General features: G+C 36.0%; 1 protein-coding gene across 3 annotated transcripts in view; it reads left to right on the forward strand.

Annotated features, from left to right (window-relative positions):
• The window catches only part of LOC117689304 (insulin gene enhancer protein ISL-1), a 29,845-nt gene extending 3,534 nt beyond the window's left edge, over window positions 1–26,311 (forward strand). Inside the window, exons 1-6 of one of the 3 annotated variants that reach the window (XM_034470056.2) lie at window positions 11,958–12,252; window positions 12,653–12,842; window positions 14,454–14,794; window positions 19,589–19,875; window positions 24,833–25,130; window positions 25,618–25,758. In XM_034470056.2, the coding sequence (XP_034325947.1) occupies window positions 12,213–12,252; window positions 12,653–12,842; window positions 14,454–14,794; window positions 19,589–19,875; window positions 24,833–25,087 (1,113 nt within the window). In that variant the 5' untranslated portion in view covers window positions 11,958–12,212 and the 3' untranslated portion in view covers window positions 25,088–25,130; window positions 25,618–25,758. Of the gene's footprint in view, window positions 1–11,957; window positions 12,253–12,652; window positions 12,843–14,453; window positions 14,795–19,588; window positions 19,876–24,832; window positions 25,131–25,617 lie in introns of those variants that run through there. The other 2 variants (XM_034470054.2, XM_034470055.2) reach the window with 2 other exon arrangements.
• The last annotated feature ends 251 nt before the right edge of the window (window positions 26,312–26,562 follow it).

A 26,562-nucleotide genomic window follows, 5' to 3' on the forward strand; every position in this document is an offset into this window, starting at 1 on the left:
CTTGCGCATACCGGCATGATCCGGGCCTGCGCTTAATTTCCTCGCGCTGGATCCCGGCTTGTTTGATGGAGTAATTTACGACAGCTTTGCATGTTTAACGGTGAACACTGATCAGCGCTTTCGTGAAATATCCCAGAAAAATTCTAAGTACTTCCCGTAGGTTGAAGGCCGCCGTGGTTATGGATGGGAGTCGGGATTTTATAACAGGACATAAAATTAATGCTACCGCGCTCGGGTTACCCCAGTTTTATTTATTATCAATATTTATTTGCTTTGTTCCGAGTTTCACTTTTATATGGATCTGATGTGATACATCTATTTCCAGCGTCCATCCTCTTCCCCCCACCGTATTGTTTTATCTTGATAAAACTTGAATTTTTTGTTAAGTCTGTGATGATTCCGTAACGCAGTAAATTTTTAAATCATCGAGTGGTAGTAAATACTACAAAACATGTAAACATGGATGATTTACGTAGGATATTATCTGAGATAAAATACATAAACCTCACAGAAGTGCGTGCAAGGGACGGTCAAAGAGAGTCAGCAGTTCTAGAACTGAATCTTGTAATATATCCAGGACACGCATGCGTCATTGCACCCCCAGACAAAAATCTGTTAAACGACACGGCGAGAAATGAATTCTGATATCTTTATGATATTAAAATGTTAATTGAAACCCAATCTGACCAGCGATTCGAGCGGGCAAAACACATCAATGACATATTCTTATCGCTGGAGCCATCACCAGCGCCTTCTCCATAGAACCGAGCCAAACTAATGATGCAGAATTTTCATTGTTTTATGCTACCCGCTTCAATCTCACGGGGCCGCTTAGGTATAGTGATATAAAAAGGTCGCGTATGAATTGAAAACGTTCAGATGAATTTGACCATCTGTCAGACGCTTGCTGGCATTTTCTTTTGTTTCAGAGACAGAAAAAATATTTTGATTCATCAAATTAAGGTGGCCGCGGCTAAGACATCACCGCGGGAACAATGATGATGAAGTTATTCTGTTTAATGCCCTTTCATACTCTTTATTATTATTTTTTTGCATTTTCCACACGTTGTTATGTAACGTAACGGAATCGGTATTATTAATATTATTTGCAATTTTAGATGAAACATTTTATTTAACAAAGTTTATTTCCTAATATGTACTGATTTCTAACAGAGATTATCTCTTATAAGGTCAATGAAACAAAAAGAGCATTTCATGCTTAAATTTAAAAAAAACACTTTAAAATAAAAATTAAGGTCATTATTATCAAAACAGAAATCAGGAACCCATTTTGATTAATTGGAAAATGAAGTAGAAAAATAAGCCATATGCTGCCCCTCTGACTTGACTGATAGCATACACGCTATTTAAGGGATTAACGTTCAAACGTTACGCCAGGAATTAACGGATCAGAAACCACTCAAGCATGAACAACGTTCCGATGGCATGGAGGATAGGTCTTCCATCCATGAAATCTCAGCTATTAAAGGTCATCATTAAAGGTCACAGAGGTCAAATTTGCAATAACTGTAACAGACAAAAGGGTTTCATTTCAGTCCAATATGCCTGACTATTTTAACCTTTACTGATTGGCCTATTATAAATGGTTCATTTCAAGTAATTTTATATTTTTTTTAAATTATTCGATCTTATTTGCAAAACAAACACACAAAAAAACCGAATCGGCATCCATTATATACTATAGATATGTTATTCGATTTGCTCGTGAATACTGAAACATCGATAATTCTTTTGCATCTCGACGATTCACGGCGAATAATTTATAAAAGGATGCATTTTGCACGAGACCGGAATAAACAAAACTTGACGAAAAATAAAGAACTATCAACTCAACAGTCGCCGTTATGAGTGGAAAGTAAAAAACAATGATGTGACCAGTAATGGTATAATGAACCATAGAGACAAAGGCCATGTTGGGGAAAAGGTGTTAGTCTTATCGCGGAGAGATAAAGGAGGGGGTGTGAAGCGCTGTTTGGCGCAATGATAGTCTGCTGCCTGCAGTTATTTTGATGTAAGCGGCCCTAGTAACGGGAAATCTTGGCAGATAGTTCCAGCATATTGTGGTCATCTAATCTCGTGCAAATCTCGCAGACATGAGTTTTGCAAGATGTCAAACCATCTGCTCGTCTACGAATTTATATTGAGAGAGAGAGAGAGAGAGAGAGAGAGAGAGAGAGAGAGAGAGAGAGAGAGAGTTTCCAAAAAAACCCACCGGTATTCCTGGATTTTCGGAACTTCTCTCTCAGTTGCATTTGGAAGCTGCGCAATTGCACGTTCATACTTTTGATAAAAATGAATGAGAGCGAGAGAAAGAGAGAGATAGAAAGGGACAAAATAATTTCATGTCGGTCAAACGAACAAATAGCTTTAAAAAGCTTTGGACAGATAGACAAATACGGGTTCAGGCCCGCTCTCATCTCCTCAAACAAAGGACAGCTTTGTCAATTGACCTTCAACCTTTGCCGCAGCCTCACGGACAAATCAAACATGCAGCCGTGGACTCGCAAGCGCCCGGACCGTGATTACAGAAATCAATTTCCGCATAAAATCGGAATTTCTTAATATCTAAGTCTGCTGGTAAACACGTCTCTGTCTCTTTGATGACGTTTTCTCAGAAATGTTGATGGTACATAATTAAGAGAAGACAGAGGGAGTTGAGAACCAAACTGTCCACAATTGGTTGTGAAAATTGGACAGATTCAAATCCAAATGCAAATAGTTTGGACTAATGAAATCTATAAATCCCAGGAACGAATCACTATTTTACGTCTTTTGTGTATTGCATGTAGAACCGCCGAAGTTATGTTGTCCTGTCCTAAAGCAGCATTCGCTCGTTTCTGCAATCGTTCCTAAACAACTATTGCCCAAAATAATGTTCCAGGATAAGATAAATTTGTATATTTTTATTTATAACAATATATATAAAAAATAAATGAACACATTTAAATAAATAAATAAACAGAATGCTTAATATGTAAATTTTAAGAAAAGGAATGCGTTTTTCCCAGTGATATGATAATCCTTTAAGCTTCCAAAGGGAAATAGCTTTAATTTTCCTAGAATTATCTGTGTATATCTAATGAAGAAAGGAGTCTTTGATTGTGTTGGCTTGGGAATCTTCAGCATTCCGGATTCCCACAATCCGTCATTTCGTATTCTATGATGATTTCTGCATCATGAATATCTACACACGCTCGACTTTCCGGTGATGGACTCGCGTTATTTTGAAATCCCCTTTCGTCCTTTATTTTTTACCCTTTTCACATCAGGCAATTAAATGGTTCTAATCAAGGAGTTGACTGGGCAATTACAAAGCTTCTCCTAATGTATTACAACCAACTTCCGGAGCAGCACGACGCACGCGCAACTGGTATATACAAAGGTCACGCGATGCCGCCATTATGGATGTCGCCGGAAGCGACGCTGTCAAGCATTACCCCGCGATCGTCTTGAACGTCGGGCAAGACTCGTCAATCAATAGTCTCATCTTTTGATTATAAAAGATTTTTTTTATTTACTAAAATTGAAGTGGTAGTATAAAAAAAGATTACCTATTAATGCTTTTTTTTCTTTCTTTCTTCTTCTCATCAATTGAACTTAAAAACTAAATGAAAAATGGTAGCATCGCTGCTTGGTAAAAGTTAAAATAAATATATATATATGCTCTAGTATATCTTTATCTAATTTTCTAGCAGTTACTCCTTGTAAGTTACACGTGGATTTGGTCTCTGGGTAGTATGAATGCATACCTATATATTTTAATTTTCTTGATTGCTGTAGAGATTCATATCTCGTTAATTAGAATGATGCGCCGTCGATGCGGTGAAGTGGTGTAATGTTCGCTGCCACCTAATCATATAGATCCGTTACGATGTAGACTGGAGCTAGATTTCCCAGGAGAGTCCGCTATAAACATCGTATTCTTCTGTCACAGAGGCCCGCGTCCTATTTATGATGGCGATTCACGTGGCAGACGTGGATATTTTAGGATAAATCCGCCACAAGACAACTCACAAACGATACCGGTATCACTCCGCCACATGACCACTAACACGAAACTTTCTGTATCAATGCGCCACCAGGTTGTCGCTTTATATTTTTTCATTTCATTCTATAAATGATATAATGGTTTCTTTATCATTTCCATAGTTATATACGCTATGCAGTCCATTATTTTGTGACATCATATCGTGGCTTAAATGTAATTCTACATGTAAGTAAGCAGATTAATAACACGATAACAATGTACAATATCATATGTATTTCTTGCAATGACAATAATTATATATCGAAAATGGGCACTGAACACATTGTTACATGTGAGGAATTGTATTCTCGATTTTTAAATTCAGATCTTAGTTTTCGGAAAGGCTGTCAAAAGTACTGAATACCCCGTGAAACATTGAGTTCGACATCCCCCAGTAAACTAAGGAGGCTGTGTTGACAACAAACTAACCATCCTATCTGCCTTAAACTGATAAATATGATATATTTTAGTCAGAAAGTATCATTTAGTACAGAAAAAATCCAAACATTTTAGCTTTAAACATTAAAGACTTTCCTATAGCTTTATAACAGGTATCGACATCTTCGTCAAATGAAAGTACCTAGAGCCTAAAAATGACCACGGCCACCCGGCCCTGTAAGAATCTCATGACCCACACCGAACAAGTATCAGTGCGGTGAGGGTGTCCGGTCAGATCTGTCGGGTGTTTGTGTATGTACCCCGCCTGATAATATTTTGATACATAAACTTTACATAACGGTGTGTACATAAAATATGTAACCAGAAGCTTTACAGAGGCTCTTGGAATTTGTACATATTTGCCCCCACTCGATGTTGACGAGGTAAACAGGCACACTGCTTGTTTGGATAGGAGGTTTGTCAAAATAGCGGCCGCCAGCCGAATGTCAACACATAGGGCTGTCTCAGAAGCCGATTGCTGTAGCGACTTCACTAATCCCATTGGACCCTCCAAAAACGGACAAGGACTTAATTAAATAAGTTGTCCTGGGTCAACATGGAAAGAGGGGCCGCTTACGTCCTTGTACAGCAGGGAGCTCGCTTGTTTTCTCTTCTCAAACAAGTCCCAAATTTAAATGTGAATTTTATTTGAATTTTCTCTATAAAATATTTGATTTATTCCTTTCCCAGGGCGTGTAGATGTATATCTTTTTTTCATTGTTTCCCCAGTTAAAGAAATTTGCTCAGCCGAGACTTGGACGTCTTAATTAGATGTGATTCGCGATCACTGAAGATGGGACTAGGTCCGTTTTGAAAATTTGAGCTGATCTTTATCAGGGGACAAACTGTTACTTCAAAAGTGGTTCGCGTCTCCGCCCGAATTATCATAACGTGTCAAAAACAGCCAAACGGACATGCATGGTTCTACTGGTGATCAGTCAATTTGTTAAGATATCGCGAGATGTGATCAAGATCTCGTGAAAACCTGTGTTTTGACATAGAATGCCCCGCGATTTCTCGCGGCTGTTCACAAATAAACCAAACAGAAAAGGAACCCTAATGGGCGAATTGTTTGAGTAAACAAACATGGCGTGCTGACAAGATCTAGTATGTTATTAAACAATGCAACATTTTACCTTCCTCCTGAAGAGTTCACTAGCTTCGATGTGTATTTAGCAAAATACACTAACTAAGCTGTCCAAACAGTTCACATCAAGGCGGACCAGTCTCTGTTATTAGATCGTAGTCTGCAGGCAAAAAGGCTACACTACAGACAAACTTAAAATTAGTAATACACGGGTATCTACACGACTATGCTGCCTTTTTTTTTTTTTTTTTTTTTTTTTTTTTTACAGAAATTCCATTATCGTTGGATAAATAATAAGTAAATAAGAATATGTCATGCATGGTATGAAAATAATTATTTTTAATCAAATACATCACGTGATAATAAGTATAAAGATGTAAACTTTGAAGAATAAAAATTCATCATGCATGATGAAAAATAAAATATATTTAGTTTGAAAAAATAAAGATATATCATGCATAAAAACTATAAATATTAAGTGTGCGTGTTACCTTTCCTAATAAACGCCACCGGAGTGTAAATTATGCAGTTTGATGGAACTCGGGATTTATTCGTTATTTATTACCGTAAATACAAAAATAAGTATCGAATTAATTTGTATAAAAGATCATAACGCCTCTTTATGGATGTACCGCGGTGATTCTAATGCAGATACCATTCAGCGGAGTTTGAAATCCCGGAATAAGGTACAAGCAGTACCGAGTCACGGCTTCCTTCGTCCCCCGAATCAGCAAAAACCATCAAGTACCAAATTAATAATCAAGTTTAGTTGTAGACTTTATGGGGCAGCGAAAGCTGTTATGTCTATTCAAGATGCTCATGGATTCATAAGACTGTATTGTAAATTTTGTACGGGTGATTTTCGTAATCGCATTAGTTCGATTGCATTAAGAACCCTAATTTCACACCATGCGAACATTATGGGATGTTTTGATTAAGTTACATTATGTTAAAATTTTTGAAATATTTTAGTAGTAAAGGTCTCTCATTTTTGCTGGGTAGAGCGAACTTTTGTTAAGACAGGCGATGTACAGTGAGGATCGTAAATCTAAGTGCGACTTTCCCAAGACTTAGGCATAACAATTAAACCACTTATCCCCGATTTTGATAATATTATTGAAAGAGATTAACAAGATGAATTATTTATTCATAATTTTCAAGTTCTTTTTTGTGTACCTACATTGGTAGATAAAAAGTGAAGAACGGTTAGGCCCCCCTCCTTTGATATGTCCGCCCATTGTGTAGAAAGCTAGTCGGGAATGGAGAATTAAAGATTCCGGATTAAGTTCGTCCAATGTCTCCCCGAAGCACCGGAATCGGGCACGACTCTCTCCAGATACGGACAAAATAGGTGAAAATTTCTCAGCTTAGAGGGAGATTAATCTATTCAATAACTGATAGGAGTTGATCATAGAATTTAAAAAGCATATCTCTTATTTACAGAGCGATCGTTAGGCTAAATCCCGTGTAAGGACCCTCCGTCGAAGCGGACGAGGGCTTGTAGCATGCGTGTTGGGAGATAAAAGGGAAAGGGCTGTTTATCACGGAGTTATCTCGTCAAATCGTCATTGAGATTTCATAATTTACTTTTAATAGGCAAGCTCTGGAAGGGACTTCTAGCGCTGCGTTCCTGCGCCGTCCGCCGGTAGCGAGGGAGTGCGGAATTAGAATCTCGAGGAACACCAAATCAATGCCGTTAAGGGGTACTCGCTCCTGTCAGCAGTCGCCGAGTAGTCGCCAGGCCCGGCTTATCACTGCAGATCCAGTCCACGAGTCAAAATCTCTTTGTATAGAAACCCGTTCTACACGTGAAAATGTCGCCTTCCCATACCCCAACTCGAACATAAAACCTTCCGGAAGAGTGGACGACTCTTTGTGAAAACATAAACAGGGCCCCTGACGATAACTGGTCCCTCTTGTTGGGACGTTTAGCACTCGGGTGACAAACGGTTTTAAACTTCTAACCTGATGGGAAAATCTTACCCAAACCCTCTGAAATGACCGAAAGACGAAATCGCCAGAGACTGCGAGAACCATTAGGCACTGCGCAGACAACATAAATTGATTGCGTCAGAGCTTTCGTCACCTCGCTCAATGAACCAGTCGCTATAATTGCTCTCGGCCATACATAGGTACAAAATGTACTTCACACGGTGGACCAATCTTTTGGTAGACCGGTGATTTGTGTTTAACTCTGGTAGTTTGTATACACGGTATCAAGATAACAGCGCTGACGATAGAAATCTTTGATCGCTTACTGTGAAGTCTTCCGACGTCACGCGCGATTTCCAGGGTTAATATTAATTTACCTCTCTGTCTTTTCTGCTCTCAATAAAGCAATATGAATTTGTTATAACGAGCGTTCAAAGGGTAACAAAAAGACTGCTCTTATTTCATCTTAATCTGCTGACAAGGTGCGCGATCTAATCACGCTATCATTAGAGATTAGATTGTTTCCTAATGTTTGTCCCATTTTGATTTGAAAAAGAAAACAATCAAAGAGTCAAAAGGAACTAATTATTCCAAAATGAAAAAAAAGCAAACATTATTTTTTACCATGCAATTATTGGGGAAAAAATATGTAAGATCTTTCTATTTTTCAGGAGAAAAATATCAACAGATGGAAATTTGGACAACTTGGTTTTTAAATTTTTCAAGAAATGGAGAGCAAAAACACTAATGTAAATCTCGGAAAGAATAGAGAATAAAATCTAGCATAATGATTCCAATGAAATAAAATCAAAATATAAATAAAGCTAAATCGAACACAATTGTTTTATTTTATTGTTTGGCATTGCAGCCTCTCCGATACAAACGATTTATAAAATGCCACACACTAGTAATGACGTAAGTTTGATTGTCTGCTACTGTTGGCAGCGCGTGCCCGGTAAATATGCGCGTGCAGCGCAGTCTGTCAGTATATGTACGAATCGCCACCCTCTCTTCCGCTCCCCTCCGCTACAATATTTGACCAATATGTCAATATATTTACTAATGACTAAAATTCCACGATGAATTTTGTTCCATTGTCGTGCGTTTTTGCCGTGACTATACCCGCCATTGTTATGAGTTCGCAAACTTACTTTCTCTGGGTTTATTATACAAATAATGGCCACTGTATTGCGTGTGGAGAAATAGTAATGTCATCAATGGACGTTCATCGAGTCGTTGACAGGAATTAAAAATCAATCCTGGCAGATAATCGATAGCTAATGTCTCTTACAATGCGTTAAATTTATCTGTTTAAATCTCATCATATCCAATGCGAGCAAAAAAAAAAATCTTACTGAAAACAGATCCGATCTATTTTATGGTTTCCCTATATGAAGACTAAAAATTCCTTCAATTTCTTTTTCATTTTTTAAAGTTTATAGTATTGCGTTGGACTTTGGAGAAAAAAATATAGGAAATGTTTGTTTAGACTGTCATTATAACTTTTAAAATTAGTTATTTTAGCTCAGGCTCAGTAAATTATCTCACAGAATCACTGTATTCGGTGATAATTCAAGAACACAACACACGTGTATATCAAGTAAAAAAAAATAATTACCAAATACTATTCATGCAAACAGCATAATTCAGTGTGGAGATTGCGTATCCCAGATTAAAGAAAAAAGAACTGAGTAGAAATTGGGGTTGTTTCACGAGAGTGTGTTATATATTAAGTGTTATAAAAATTAAAGTTGACATTACTTCACGAGGTTGTTTTTATTTTACACTTGGTGTAGTCAGTATTTATATAGCATTTGGATATTTTTGTCTTTTAATCAATAATGATTTGCATTCAACAGAATGAAAATCGGTAGTTTCTCCCGAGTCACTTAGGGTTTTGAAATTATTTCAGGTTCTGTAAAATTGAAACAAATATATTACAAATACATCATTGCGGGCAAAATCTCATAATGAATATCATATTAATCTTACCGAGAAGAATTATTATTTTTGCATCTTTGTTATTAAATTTTTTTTAACAAAATTCAGAAATAACACACTTTCATTCTTAATGCATTTTTTGAAGTTAAGAGTTTTTATCTGATGAAGAATTAGAATTTGTACATAAAAACAGATTTTTGAAAATAACAGTTATACCTGTTTCTCCTGACCCCCGGGGTGTTCAGGTGTGTTTCCAACAGCATTGTGCGACACGTGCGGTCTCCAGGGTCAAGAATATAATTATTAATTTTATAATCCAAGTACTGTGTGCTATTTAATTGTTTCTAGCGGTCTTTGTTCTGTCTGTGACACTAAATGCATGGATTCTTTATTCCAATGTTTAAAACTTAATATCGAGAATAACCGTCAGTATCTGTACTGTGTGTATATGTGATTGTTGTATAAATTATTTTTTTTTTCTATATTCTATTCATCTCTGTGAGGGAGAAATAGTTTTGAGAGAGAGAGAGAGAGAGAGAGAGAGAGAGAATTCTTCGTTTACATCGAGACAGTGTCTCCGAAACACAAGAGCTCTGCATTCCAGAGCTGTGATAGTTCTACATTAATAATACGGCCATGCTTTTATTACTCCGTTTGCACGATAGTCAATCAGCTCGTGTTACTTTAACATTAGCTACATTCATTAAATTTTCCAAGCATCACATGTAGCGTGGTTTTTTGTTGTATTTTATGCGTGTTCGATATGAAATACATAATATAGTTCATAAAAGTTTGATCTTGATATTATGTTTTGGATTCAGTCTGATCTATATTTTGTGGTGTTATTTATCCATATCTGCTAATTTTATCATTACTGTCCTTTTCAAAATGGCTGAATCATAAAAACTCCATTCTTATGTGTGTATGTCTCTGAGTATAAATAAGTTCGTGTGTTTGTTAAAAGGGGTGTGAATGCATATGTTAACCAACAAATGGTCTTACAATTTATAAGTGGAAAACGTTTACTATTTAATATTTAATTATCTCTTGTCTTATGTATACAAAATATAAATATCTCACTCTGTAAACTGGTAATTCTATATTCTATAAAAATATTTCATAACCCCACTACTTGACTCTGTATTTTGGAGAGGGTTTAAATAGAATATGCTTGTTATCCAATCCATTTGAATATCAATCAAATGTGTTTAAATTAATCATTGAATTTGCCAAATGTGACAATTTTATCTTGCAATTTATTTTGTGTTTTGGATAAAATAAAAAAGGAAGAAATGTGTATTGGACAACAACAAAAAAGTATTTCTCGAATGAAAATATATACTCATAAAATAAACCCACGGTTAGATCAAATGCACGGCCCACTTCATTATAAAGAAAAAACAAATATTAAGAAATTGGATTAGCGGCGGGTATACCGTTAATCCGTTTACTTCTTTATAGACTGGTCAAATTGTGGTATTAGCGGTCCCATTCAAACACTTACAAATTACCTATGTGTATATAACGCCTTGTCGGTGATTTTAAGACATTTTACCGAGAAGCGAGTTTGTTCTTGGGAAAATATTTACTCGATAGTAGCAGCTAGTCTCACAGCGCCCGAGAAATAACAGATGAGATTATCTCCAAATTATAAATACTAGCAGATTTTATATTGATATGTACAGATAATGCATGCTTCAATTAACAAATGGATTATCGATAATAATCCTATTATCTGTGCACAATAATCTTACATTCATACATCATATTGAGACAGTATACTGATAGAAATGGAAATTATATATGTCTTATTTTACTTTTTGTTGTCCTGAATTAATTCTTTTGAGTGGATAAATGCATTTTTGAACGGAATATAGATTGAAATAAAACATTGTTTCATATAAAATATTTTTACTATTCACACATTTATATAGCGAGATCAAATAATCCAGAAATTTACAGGGAATTTTTTTAAGTAAACATATTTTGTTTCTAAATTCAAATCTCTAAATGTATAAGAAAGAAACTTTAGAATTACTTTAGATGCATGTTAACTTTTTAAAATTGTATAAAAGCATTAGACACCATCAATTGTAATAATTTCAAAAATGTTGAAATATATTTAATGCAAAAAAATAATATATAGACTATTAAAATGAAGTTTATATATGAAAAGCTAAAATTAATTAGCATTGGACTCGTAAAAAACCACATTAACTATTATTAAACAAGATCATCATAAATATCTTACTAAAAACCTACGAATATTTTTTAGGAAATGAAACGTTTGAGTAATGAGTGGATGTTCTGACAGGGTTTGACAAGCTGTTCTCTAGTTTTGAGCTGTGTAGAAGAATTGTAAAGTTAGCACAAAAAAATAAGCCCCCGTGTACGAGTTCTCGCTGCCAGCCCTGTTTTGTTTAGTATGATTTTAATATTTGTTTGTGGTAGTTCTATTTCTATGCTTTACTCGTGTCTTTCAACATTACTCAAGGCAGAGGAGCCCAGCGAGATAATAGGCCCCGCCCCCTCGTTGAATAAATAGAGAGATCACGTGTATTTTCCGGATTATATGTCGCGGCGTTAACCAATCAGAATTCAGCAGGTCGTGGTAGGAATTTATAGCAGTGTTTTCAATCCTCACTTATACATGTGCAAGTTGACCGATGTGTTAGGGATAATCCTTCTGTGGAGATTTTTTTCTGTTATTTTTTGACTGTGTGAAATATTTAAACATTCAAAATTGCACCATCAAAAGTCGACATCATGACGGCGGATGCCCAACCCGTGCAACCACAAGCCAAAAGTAAGTCTCCCAAAACTCGGAAACGTCAAACCGGCACCGGGACCCCAACATTTCTTATTGATTGACATTCTATGTTTACAATGTAAACAATTTCTATTTTAATCAAGAATATACTATACAATGTTCTACTATACGTGTTGTAAATTTTTGCATATATTTTGGGTTTTTTTTCAGAAAGGAAATACATTCTTAATGTTTATGACATGCCGATTCAATTTATTGTATCCATATTTCACTTTGATTATTATTATCATTATTATACATGTTTGTCAGATAACATGGAGCTTAGCTTCCAAAGGTTGGAGTTAATTAATCAATTCAAAAATCTGTTCTATTTATTTAGCGACAAAATTGATATATTTCCAAATATTTAAATTGTGACTTTGTTTTGTCCCCCCAGAGAAGCGGAGATTGTCCATGTGCGTGGGATGTGGTTCTCAGATTCATGACCAATTTATTTTACGAGTGGCCCCGGATCTAGAGTGGCATGCATCGTGTTTAAAATGTGCTGATTGCAACCAATTCTTGGATGAAAGTTGCACGTGCTTTGTCCGGGAAGGCAAAACATATTGTCGGAAGGACTATGTCAGGTGAGTCAAAGACTGACCTCCTTCTTTCTATTCCTGACCATCTTCTTTTTTTTCTATCCTTGTGCTTCTCGTAATCGAGGAAAATTGATGGGACAGATATTAAATATTGAAATCCCCAAGAGATTTAATTTTAACTAGCGAATAAGCACAATAGCAAAATTATGAAATCTCTCGGGAGTAAGTGCAACGGTGTGTTATTTCAATGACACATTTAAATATTCATGTTTTAAAAAATACGTAACAATTATTTGTACATCACCTCCCCCCAAACTCATTCACAAGAATCGATTGGTTTAGATAGCTTACCTATTTATAATTATTCCTTTTTTTCCCGGACATGGGAAAAAGTTTAAAATTTTAATAAAGTATTAAATGTCCGTTAAACTGTGTAAAAGTTAAAAGCCAAATTCAAAACAAACTGGAAAAAAGATATCGCCCGGAGGATTTAAAAAGTGAGATTTGACTAATCCGCGAGGAGGATCCGGGGTATACTGTCCAGTGACAGATCCCGACCTACATATATACCTATATATCTATGTTAATACCATGTAAGTAATAAGACACTGAGCTTTAGAGGAAGGGGGTATGTGAATCGTGTTGCCGTCAACTTAAACCGTGTTCTATTAATAAGATTTCGTTTGAACAAGGCTGAGGGGTCCCGGAACATATGTCCTGTCATCTAAGATATTATAAAGATTCCTCGACCAATTAAAGAATCCCCATCTCCTCATGCTGTACAAGTTCAGTCCGAGAGAATGAACACGGGGCGGTAAAATGTCCAATATTATCTCATCTCATCGTCTAATGAGACGTCCTCTGTTTGCTCAATTTAATAAAAAAAAATACAGCCATTATTAAAGATTAAGAAAATTACAGAGTGTGATTTCATCTCCTCTCAATAGCTTTTCTTAAATATCAATAAAAATATTCAATAATTAAAGGAATCTCGCTCGCGCGGACCGAGACGATTAAGATATATATATACACATACAAATACAAATATATATTATTTCGTTTTTTAGTTAATTATAGTTTAGCCATGTGTTAGGAGAATGTTGGGATAGAACACAGGGGAGGCCCGGGGGGAGGGGGAGATAATCGGGGAGATATCTGTCCCTCCCACGGCTAACGTGTGAGTTAAACACTGACTGGATTAAGATTCCCCCCAAAATAATCTGCTTCAATTATATCTTGACATATTTCTGTTATCGTACATCTCGCACAAAACGCAAACAGCAGAAAGTTTTTGTTTGCTTATTTCGCTTGTGAGTTGTTATCATGGCAGATATATTCTTTATCAAGCGCCCGTTGGAAGGTGGCACTTTGAAATTTTTACGAAGGAAATTAAATCGTTGGTATAACTGTGTATTAACAACAGCCGCCGATAAAACAATTGAATGGGATGCAGGTCTCGCCATCCCCCTACACTTCCTACTGGGGACTAGAAATGCACGTGCATTCTCCCGGCGACTACGGATAAATAAAAATAGAAATAAAATTTTACTTACTGTGTCTTAAAAAAGAAACGTATTACATATTTTATCTTTATTATTTTTCATTTTAAAATTTTGTTATTGATACAGAATGATTATTATATTTTGTCCCTTACAGGAACTTTGGAGCAAAATGTTCAAAATGTAATATGTCATTCGGTAAAAGCGACTTTGTGATGAGAGCGCGGGAAAATGTGTATCATATAGACTGCTTCCGGTGTGTAGCTTGCAGTAGACAGTTAATTCCTGGCGACGAATTCGCCTTAAAAGACGATGAACTGTTTTGCAAAGCAGATCACGATGTAGTAGAACGATCCTCACCAACAAAAGAAAACGGAAACGGAAGTAGTGCCGAAGAAGACAGTCCCAAATCGTCAAAAATCCGGAAACTGAGCAACAGCAATAACGACGACAACAATAATAATAGTGACATTCAAAAAGGAGGATTACATCTAGCGGGTAGGTGTCCGGGCTGTGCTAGTCCTAGATATTTATAATATTGACTGAAAAATATTATATAGTCATATACTCATAATATTTGTGGTTATATCTTATATAATATTAACTGAAAATTATTATATAGTCATATACTCATAATTTTGGTGGCTATATCTTATAAAAAATATCGACTAAGAAATATTATATAGTCATAAACTCATAATTTTGGTGGCTTAATATTATATAATATCGACTGAGAAATATTATATAGTCATATACATATAATATTGGTGGCTATAATATACCTATATTATCAACAGCTATAATATTATTAAGTAAAAAAATGATGGCGGCTTTATGTTTAAAAATCTTATAATTATGATATTGGGGCTCATATTTAATATATTCATATATTTATAATATTGGTGCCTAACATTTATGGAGTTAAATCTTATTGATGGGCATGTGTCCGAGTTTTGTAATACATGAATATAATGTCGTCGGGTGGATGTCCGAGTTGTTATAATGTCGTAATATCTGTAGCTGTCAGAAGTAACGAGATATCTCGTTGTCAAAAAGTCTTTAATTTTTCAATCATAGATGTTGGGTCAAGCTAAACACAAATCTACAGGTATGATTAAAAATGGATAAATAATTTCAAAAGAGAGAAATAAATAATTAAATTTCTAAATTTTTCGAGACTGATAAAAACAGGCTAAACGTATCTACAACTTTACAGACCTAGACATTTAGTTTGGAATAGAATATATAGTATCAATTCTCAACACTAACAAAACATTGCGGTTAGCCCAGAGAAGGACAATGATTCAAACCACCAAATAAAAACTGAAAAATATTCTGTGGTCAGTCTCACGTCGCCATATTACGAGGGTCAGGTCAGAGTGGGTCCCCTCATTGACGGTCTGTGTTACCGGCCAGTTATCGGGACCTAATTGTTATTATTGAGACCTTATCTCGATTATTTCCTCGTAAGAAAGTGACAGGCCAGTTTGTTTTGGTCATTTGTTTATAAAATTTGGGATTATAGAGATGTAGTATCTGCTTGAACTTATCCGTGGGATAGAACCTCCTCACCATCTCCCCGGCCGGCAGGAATTCATGATTAAATTTGTCCACGTCTAAATTCCTCACCGGCGGCCTCTAGTAGGGGGCGAAAGGAGAGCTTTTATTAAAATGACCATAATTACACTTCATAAATCATTTACATTTGATTGAAATTGAAATTCAACGCTGACAAAGTGATAATTAAACGGGGCATACAACAAGGGATTACGGTTTAATTTTGAGTCTTGTGATAGCGGGCGAAAAACGCCGGATTAACTGTATCTTATATCTCAAGAAAAAACAGTAATTAGAAATTTTAATATTTTCAAAGGTAGACCATTAAAACATCCACACAAGCATAACTTTGTCGTTTGTTCGAATAAAAATGTTGCATGAAAGCACCGATCAAAATGAAAGCATTCATCGGCTGATTAAGGACCTCCTATAAAATGATTTATATTTTTCGCACCCGAATAATTTTATCCTCAACCTGCAGCACCAAAGAGTTGGCTGTTTATTGAAATAAAGCATCGATCGTTTAATGTCAGTTAATTGTCTTTTACACAGCTCGTCTAGGGATAACAGTTAAAAACAAACACTTACACCAGTCTTTGAGGGGACTGGAGGGGAATTAGTGTAATTAATTTCTTCTCAATCACATCACACCAGGATTTAATTGTGATCTCGGAGATTTCGAGTTTCCGAAGTTTTACCACAGTCGCTCAACAAGGTCTCTATCTTCAGGCCACGACGTAACAAGCGTTAATTAGTCTTACCGGTAATCTCAATCACTCAGGCGCTCTCCTCGCTTGGACGGATTTTACAATTATTACTGATATCAGATTTTTTCCCCGTTTGTATTTTTCATATTTTTCTTTTTGTCTTCCCGAATTACTCGCTTGAAATCCCCAAGAGCTGAGCAATGAAAAATGATGGAGAACGTCGCTAACACGACGCTCACGTAAGACCGAGGACCTAAGCGGCCCGACATGTCCCCTGACAAATTTTTACTTGTTAACATTCAGCTTTGACAACAGAAAATGTTCGCTGGACAAATAAACGTCCCATACCGGCACAGACCATAACGTCCGAGGCAACCAGAAACACAAGTCTGAAACTCATTAAGGGCGAGAGTAAAGGCATACCGAACTAATAGAAAAAGAGGTTTTTATGTAATGCTAGATCAAATTATGCACATTATGTTGATGTGAATGTGTTTATTCATTGTATTCTACCATTTCATGGCGAATAAATAAAATGTTCTGCACAGTAGTCTACACAGAGCAGCAATCTGTACATCGCAGTTATATCGACACAATGTAGATTTAAAGTACAGGGAATCAAAAAAGAGAATTTTTTGTTTGATGTTTTCAATTAAAAATATATTCACTAGAGAAATAATATTTGTCACTTTCTAAAAAGCAGGAATTTATCTAACTGTTGAAATTGCATAAAAATGTCAGCTTGGCGAATACGTCGGAAGCTAACATTTTTAATAATAAGAAACTTGTGTGTGGTAGAGCAGGGAGCTGGCACTTGAAAGTCGAGACGAAATGGTTTTCATCACAAGTCTTGTTGCTCGTCAAATATTTTGAAACATTCAACCCACGAGCTGAAATAAAAAAAATGAGAGCGTAAACTTTTACAAAATCTTTTGTTATCGATACAAATCTATAATAGGCGAATCGCGGGGATCGATTTCTGCATATTTCGAAGCTGAGTAACATTGCTGATTTTAAAATAAATTATTAACATTTATTTTATAAAAATTATTTTAACCCTCAGGAATTTCTCTTTCTTTCTTTGGAGTATTTTGTAGTACCCCGCCCCTTCTCTGGTGGTTCTATTCACCCGAAACGAAAAGGGTGCATCTACTCAAAGAAAACGACCGCCCCTCTTATTAATTAATCCCACTTGTATTCATTCCACGTTTTTTGTCCCCCATTATGACTATGATATTTTGATAACTCGCTACACTTAGTTTTTGGGTGGTAATTTTGGACGACTAGTCTATTTTTTATTTATCAAAATAGTTACTAGAATCCAAACAGGGCCTTATTATAACAGATTACACTCCCCGACAGAAAACTGATCAAAATAAGGAACGAAAAATATGAAAATGCTGATAGTGACATGATTTATAAAAGAAAATGTGTGGTAAAATTTACCAATGATGGAACATGTATGTTACATGTATAAATAAGATGGTAAATAGGTCATAGAAATTTAAATCTAGAAAAGTTTAATTTGTACTTTTGATTTTGTTAATTTTTATTCATAGCTTTTGTTCATTACAGTATAGCTTAGCATATTTGTGTTCATTTAATACATATTCTGAGATTCATTTAACCGAGAATATTTGTTCAAATTGAATTTATTTTGATGGGATTGATCTGTATTTTTCAACATTTCTCATCGTGTTATTTTCTATTTAAGATTTCATGAGTACATTCATAAATATTTGCGTTTACCAATAAATTTTATTTCGTATTACTTTAAACTAAAATGAAGTGAAATGCCAATAAATCAAATTAATTTTGCTGACAACAAATTTCATATTTGACTTATTCGCCGCTCCTCGTGGGGAGCTCTCTTCACAATTATTGTAATTTTTTACTTACCGATTTAAAAACAATTATTTCTTTGATTGATTGGCCTGCCGGGGCAAGATAAAATTTTTTTTCATTTCTCTCTACAGAAAAAAGGTATCTTGTTATTTTGAGCAGTTTACAGGCATAAATCATCTCCAGCGCTAATTAATTATCCCCTCAATTCTTGCCATGCAAGATAAACCATCTTGTTAAAATCACATTTGACACCGCGGGAGATATTGTTATAGAAAGTAACATTAAAACGGTAAAAACCGGAGCGGTGACACAAGATGAAAGAACCTCGGCCATGTCTTCGGCGAGCACTAATCACCTGAAAACGGCGGCCTGCGTTCTGCTGTCAATTTCCTTCAATTTTTAATACACACGAAACTTACACTTGAAATCAATCATCAATAATTCACGTGGCTCTTTTGATAGCAAGGCTCCGGTTGCAGATATTGGTCCGTAGAGAAATCGACACTAAAAGCCTGCAGGGGGACCGAACCAGGGGGACTAGAAAATGTGTCGGTAATTTTCAAACCCTTGCAGGAACATTTTTTTCCCGGAGACGTAAAGAAAGAGATGTAGATAAAATGTAGGATTTAAGTGCTTAGTTTTTTCCCATGTATTGTCCAAACGTAATTCATCGACTTGAAACTCTGTGTGCCATTCCTAGTGAGACAAAAATGTTTGGCTGATGAGATCTCGCGAGATCTCTGTTTGCTCCCTACTCATACACCGATTCCGAGCACCTGTGTTACAATGTGCGATCGATATTATTATTTTTTAAATTCACCAGTTGTAAGACACGACTTCGTCGGCTGCACATCTCAAATAAAACACATAAAATGAATTTAAAATAGAAGACATTTACTGCTGCCAGCTGAAACGCTGAAATAAAGTAATGAAATGACATGTAACAATCAAATATCTTAATAGATGAATCAAATTATCAAATAAATTCTAAAGATAAAAATACTGTGAAAAGTAGGTTGACGGATGAATAAACACTTGATAAAAATGATAAAAAAGTATTTTTATGTTGATATTTTATAGCCAAATCTTGCCGGATAAATATACATTAACTTAATTGATAATACTTGTGATAGATGTATGAATAATTACTTATCATTGTTTTGATATTTTTGTTTGTTTACAGGCCGGGTAGAACAAGTCTCGACGAAATCTAACGGCATGCGGGGTCATCTACACAAATCGGAACAAAAGCCCACCCGGGTTCGAACAGTACTTAACGAAAAACAGCTGCACACCCTGCGAACATGTTACAATGCTAACCCCCGACCGGACGCCCTCATGAAAGAACAGTTAGTAGAAATGACTGGGCTAAGCCCGAGGGTGATACGAGTGTGGTTTCAAAACAAGCGTTGTAAGGATAAAAAACGAAGCATCATGATGAAGCAGATCCAGCAGCAGCAACAGGAAAAGGTCAGTGTAAACATCTACGCATGCGTGAACAAAACTTTAAATGCACGGTGAAAAAAAATTCAGATATCAAAATGACAGTATTTGTTTCTATTCGTCATAAAACAGTCAAGTTAAAAGAATAATTTAGAGAAATAATGCTTAGGAATCAAAAAGTGGTAATTCATACTAAGTTGTTGATGCTGTGAGAGAGAGAGAGAGAGAGAGAGAGAGAGAGAGAGAGAGAGAGAGAGAGAGAGAGAGAGAGAGAGAGAGAGAGAGAGAGAATGTGTGTGTGTCTGCATTGTAATTTACCCGTCTGTGACAACTGTAAAGAAATATAATGATCCCACTTTACACGCTCGAATTTAAAAAAAAATAGTATTTACACAAATAGATGTAACGAAAAATGTCATAAAAGATTTTAAAAACTTATACTGTACATGTATAAACAGACCCTGAATGGTTTGATTATATCTATAATGTTTTATTTTATCGTGGTATTCATCTTCTTTATCATAACAGGAATAATACATGATTAGTAGTCATAAGTGAATAATCCGTCTCTAAAGCCTTCCTTCTTTATCAATTATCTAATCATCAGCCTTGAAAACTCCCCAATGACGACACAGGACATTTTCTAAATTATTCATCACTCTGATAGACGTTTGAGCAGGTGTGAAATCTTTAAAAGTTTCGTATTAATTAGGCTTTGATGACCCTGAAACGAGCATTCATTGAAATGTCTTCTTTATTATCTGGTTCAATCCCGCCAAATGCGAGGCCGCGCATGGAATTCGCTTTTACTACACGTGTAAAATTGTAGCATAAAACGAAAGAGTTGCTAAAATGATAAATTTATAATGAGGAGATGAGATCATAAAATTTGGTTTTATGACCGTGATGGCGGATCATGGAGGGGGACGCCAGAGAGTATGACAGAACGACGTGAAGTTGGCGTTGACACGCCGCGAAAATACAGAGTATAAAAACCCCAAAACGCCAGAATTCTCCGAGAAAACCACAAACTCCTACCGCTAGAGTTTATTACGCTACTAATTAAAAAAAAAATGTGATGTATGTGACACAGTCCCTCTACGGAATATATGGTGAATCAGGACTAGTGTATGTTACGATATACGGCCGGCATATATTTGTACAAGAAATTATGAAATAATCTTATCACTCGCCACAATCGCTGGATAAATAATTTGGGATTTGAAGTGTTTTGGTGTTTAGATAAGTCTGTGATTCGGGCCCTGGCTCACTGTGGGGTGCTAATCCACCGTCACTTGTAGGATTGGGGGTGGGTTACTTTCACTGACACAAGATCCAGGCCTCGCAGACACTATATCATATCACCGAATTATTCTTCTCATAGCAAAAACGGCCCCCTCCCAATTTAGCTTAACTTTAAAAAAAATCAGCAGAGTTAAGATTTTGTTAAACATTATATATGGCAAACTGGATAAGAAATAAATACGCTGTGCTATAAAGATTCGTCCACGTATGTCAAAAATTACAAAATGCATCGCATTATTTTCACGATTAGGAGGGTAATTTCAGTATACCGGGATATCTAATGCTTCAAGAAATGCTTGAATATTAAACACGGAAAGTAAATTATCAGGGAATAGACGGGAAGATTGAACAATTCCAAAGCATCACGTTCAGAACCAGAATTGTAATTGGTCTATAACCCCCCAACTTCAGAAGTCGGTTCGGTAAATCAGATACCTTTACAGTCGTATTCCGGAACAATTGGAGGCAGGAATGCAATGGTGTTCAACACGCTTATTTAGTCAAATTATTTCAACTTAATTTCCTGACCAACAGTTTCGGATGAAGTTGCCTCCAATTTTCAACTTGTTTCCCTCAAATTGCTTCCTCTTGTCGCCACAGGAACATCTCCGCTTGTCTTTCCTTCGACATAATTTTCGCTTAGAATCTCGTGCCCGACATCAAATTATCTTATAATGTGTTGTAAATTGTTGCTTATTCTCTATCAAAATCACATTGCCCTTTGCAAAGATGCTTCCTTAATTGTAGAGAATAAATTGATGGCAATAAATATAAGATGGTTCCAAGTCAAAGGATTAAGAGTTCTAAATTTTGACAGAGCGATTTAAACTTTCGATCAGGACATACATGTACAGTGTAGGTATCCGATGTTTCGTTATAAAAACATTCAACCTGCATGCCATCTCCTTCATTTTTTATGATTAAATGTATATTTTACGATATGCTGAATATCCCCGAAACTAGAAAACCACTGGTATCAAATTTATGAATTCGAAAGATACATGTATGTATATAAGAATAATTAGCCAAGTACATCAGGGATAGAAATATTGAAATATGCTTGGTTTTATTTTAATTCGCTCTAAATATTTGCGTGATTGTAATGCGACTTTGATTTGACGTGAACCCGATAATATTTAAAACTTTCCCTGCGATGACCCGGCGGTATTGAGGGTGATAAGAATGCAGAGGAATGTCGTGTTATTTTCTGTAATCCCACAGTTTAGGGAACTTGTTTTCTTCTCGTCCAAGATGGAAAAAACCAAACCGGCTCTCAAGTGGGACATTTCTACTGCTCCTTGCAATCGATCTCAAATTAAAAATTTAATGTCAGGGAAAACGAGACGTTCTCAACAAATTACAAAAAAGTAAAATTCAAACGCAATCGCGACACTTTTCTGTGGTCACATTAGTAAGAATATTGATCCCGATCTTAATCCCCTTGGGTTACTGCTGTGTTTGGAAACATGAGACCTTGTAATTATCATGTCATATCACAATAATACGTGAAAGCAATGTTTGAATCTGGTGCAAGAGGGACTTGTTTTAATTAATTTTCTTGTTTGAGGAGCTATCGTAAGTTTTTCTGCACGCGAAATCATCGAGGGGACAAGTATGGGACAGGTCTCCCTCGATAAACACTCATCTCTACGGTCATCAATCTATAATTAATCTAGACGGTCAATTTCTGTGTGACAATAGACCCCCCCTCACCAAATGAACCCCTGGATCCCTCGCTTTATTATCCTTGGAATTATGAAGAGAGCGCTGGTAACGCGTGTTAAAGGAGATTAATAATGACCCCAGTAGCTAGTTGACTTGAAGATATCACAAATTTGTGCCGGCTAATTCCGCGCCAATTTTGCCGGCTACATAAGCATGTTCCCGTTTAATTTCCTTTTATTCAAACGGCTTTTCTGTCTCTTTCGACCCCTTTATTCCGCTTATTGCGGAAATTAAGAAATTCACCAATTAGATTACTTCTTTTATTCTGCATAATTAGTTCTAAATCGTATCATGGAATACTGCATCGATAAATCTTTACAGAAGTTTCAGAAAGAGCTAAAATACCTTGAATATTTCTGATTTTCTAGATGCTTTATACACAGATATTCGGAGAATTTATGAAAGATATGTTTAAACTACATGTATTTCCGCATACAACCTTCGTGGTCATTATTTATTATTTAGTTTACAAAAGAATTGCATGTGGTACGTCGCCTAGAATATGGCGTTTGGATATTTTACCATTTCCGGTTCGGACGCAAATAACAATAGAATTCCAAAGATTTGCCGTGATTCTTTAAGTCGCATGCCACGATATGAACTTCAAGGCATAGACTTCATAAGCTTCGGGCGCAAAAAATAGCGTCAACACGGAATATTTGTCTTCTCCTTAGTCATGTATAAGAATAAAAAGGCCCAGACCGTGTTTATACAAGAGATTTTTTGGGTTCGTACGCGCGACATTTTTGTTTAAAGGTCACTGCACTACAAGAAACATCGATTATATCTGATTCCCCCGAAATGCACTTACACGATTATTTCCATTTTAATATACATTGAAAAATCTTGAAAAATCACAAAAAGTGTAAATAGTGTTCATGCAAAAGGTTTTGCGAAGTGTTTATCCATCCTCTTGACTTCCGGAGCATTCCCGACAAAGTGTGCCTCTGTTGTCTGTCTGCCGAGCCCGATCTTATTGATGTATGTAAACAATGCAACATCTTCCCAGCTTGTGTGTACTCCATAACGATCATGTTGCCCCCCAAATCCCGCCATACATCAACAATTGCATTATATTGCGTAAAAGTGTATATCGATGGGCTAGCATCTGGCTAATAATTCGGAGGGACGGAAGCGGGGATTTATTGATAGCACGAGATACGGCCGGGGCAATGTGGGAGGGGGTTGGTTCTGAGACTTCCTCAGACTCTAATCTACAGTATCACGGTGGTTTTCTGCGATTTTTCCAACCTTTATTCACACCATAGATAAGGCGATTGCAGGAGAACTATTTATTCTGATTGTCGTAGTTCCAAAACATATCGTTCTCACAAAAATAACACAAAATAAACACATTTAGTTTTTTATATAGTAGTTCTTGGGAATAATCTGACGTAAATGAAGCCATTGACATTTTTTTGGTTAAAATAATCTTATACAGAAAGCAATAAGAATGTCGGTCTAATGTATTTTCATTTCTGATGAATTTATTCAAATCCATTTTATGTTTGCAAAACAAGAAAATTAGATAATTTAATTGATTTCCACCCCCTACGTTCGGCCTGCTTTATTTTATTGCCGAAATTTGATTCGCTGCAATATCAGTCGAGAAAGAACTCAACCAGATTGGCGAATGATTTCCTTTTGTCTGAAGTCAATTCTAAATGCGACAGTGTTTTTTCCTCCCCGACTTTCTTTATGTAAAAAAAATTGCTATTCGGCACACTTTCTCAAATAAAATATTCTGCAAAGAAAAATATTACTTCATTCACTTTTTACAGAATAATGAAAAACGAATTAATTTCATAAAACAGTCTTCTTAATCATTTTTTACCTTTTTGAATTTATTAGTTTCTTACATGTATAAGTCACGATGTAAGTTAAATTTGTTTACTCTTTGCTTCATAAATCTGGAAATTATAACATTTGATAACGTTTTGGTTTCTTTTCATAGAATGGAGGAAGATTACACGGTCCGCTCCAGGGAGTCCCGATGGTGGCCTCCAGCCCCGTGCGACACGAAAGCCCGATGCAAGCCAATCCAGTCGAGGTCCAAAGTTACCAGCCGCCCTGGAAAGCACTCAGCGAGTTTGCAATGCAGAGCGAATTAGAGCATCCACCATTTCAACAACTGGTGAGCAGTTTTGTCTGTGACGTCAGTCATGACGATGATGACGATGATCATGTCGTCTGCTATGACCAGTGCTGATTGGTCCGAAAGATAATCACATGATTTGACCCATCAACTCACGGTAAATCGCACTTGAAGTATCACATCACGTGAAGTTGCAGTGTTTTAAGTTTTGCATTCATTTATTTGGCTTTTTGTCTTATTTTGGCCAACGCTTATTTTTTTCTTCTGCTAAAATGCATGGAATTCTAATCTTTTTTTTTTTAAATTGACATTGAATTATTTCCGTCCCATTTCTATCTCAATTAGTATTGCTTCTGTCCATTTGATGTTTATATCTGCATGTCAGATTTCTGCAACCGAAGGAGTAAAAGGACCAAAAAAAAAGGAGATCCTAGCGGCTTTCAGTGTTGAAGTTCTTTGTGCGATTTTACCTTTGAGTTGATTGTTTTCATTTTTAAGAAGAATGTTAGATCGAATGATATTTTCTTTACTATACAGCAAAGTACTTGTAGATACCATATTTTTCAATTTTTTGCCACCAACAACCAAAATAGATTTTGACCAGAGTGATAATTTATATATATCTGGCGTCCTTGTTTTTCCAGATGAATTCCTTTGATACCATAGACTCCGACGACACCTCATCCTACCATAACGACGGATACACAGAGACCTACGGTCACGCATGGATAAACGGAGATCTCGACGGAAACTGTTCCGATTCAGACTTTCCCGGAACACCTTCGGAAATGTCGAGTCCGCTCAGCCAATAATATTACAGATATTTGATGTTTAAATTGATGGAGAAACTGTGACAATTCCTCAGAATTCCAAACTACACAAAAACAATCCAGACGAAATACACGGAGGCTTGAGTCTCATTCAGGGAAAGACTGCTTATTTTGTAATGTCGGATCATGTGATGTGACACGTGTTTCCCGCCATTTTTACACTACTGAATATCTATGCTCAGAGATTTTTTTGTAATTCTAGATGTTGTGACTACTTGTGTGCGCTTTCGTATCAAACTTTGTAAATAAACAGAAAATAAACACAATTTAAGTTCAATGTAGCAGTACAAGCAGCATAACCTATTTTACGACAACCGAATACCTGCTTTATTTCATTACATGTATACATGTGACGCAAACTTCCTGTCGGATTATTAACTCACTCACCCCCGTTACAGGGGTCAAGCGTTAGTTATACAAAGACCTTTAGCTGTACATGTATATAAACTGTATTTCAGATTTTTATTTATTATCATTATTTATTTATTAAACAATGCATGTAACATAATTGTCTTGTTTTTCTCTGACGACATTCATCTGGTGGCTGTTCATGTGTTTATAATATCCTTGGTCTTATCATTATAGAAAAAAGACATAATATAGGTTGATGGGAAAGTGTGCCAATTTCTCAAAATATGACAAGTTTTTCACATCATGACAAAAACAGTTGCATGATAAAGAACATATGTAGAGAATTAAGGAGAATCACCGGGTTTACCGCTCAAGTTGGAGAAGTGGGAACACAACAGAAAATATAAT

Source organism: Magallana gigas, chromosome 6 (assembly GCF_963853765.1).
Source record: "Magallana gigas chromosome 6, xbMagGiga1.1, whole genome shotgun sequence".
Lineage (NCBI taxonomy): Eukaryota > Metazoa > Mollusca > Bivalvia > Ostreida > Ostreidae > Magallana > Magallana gigas.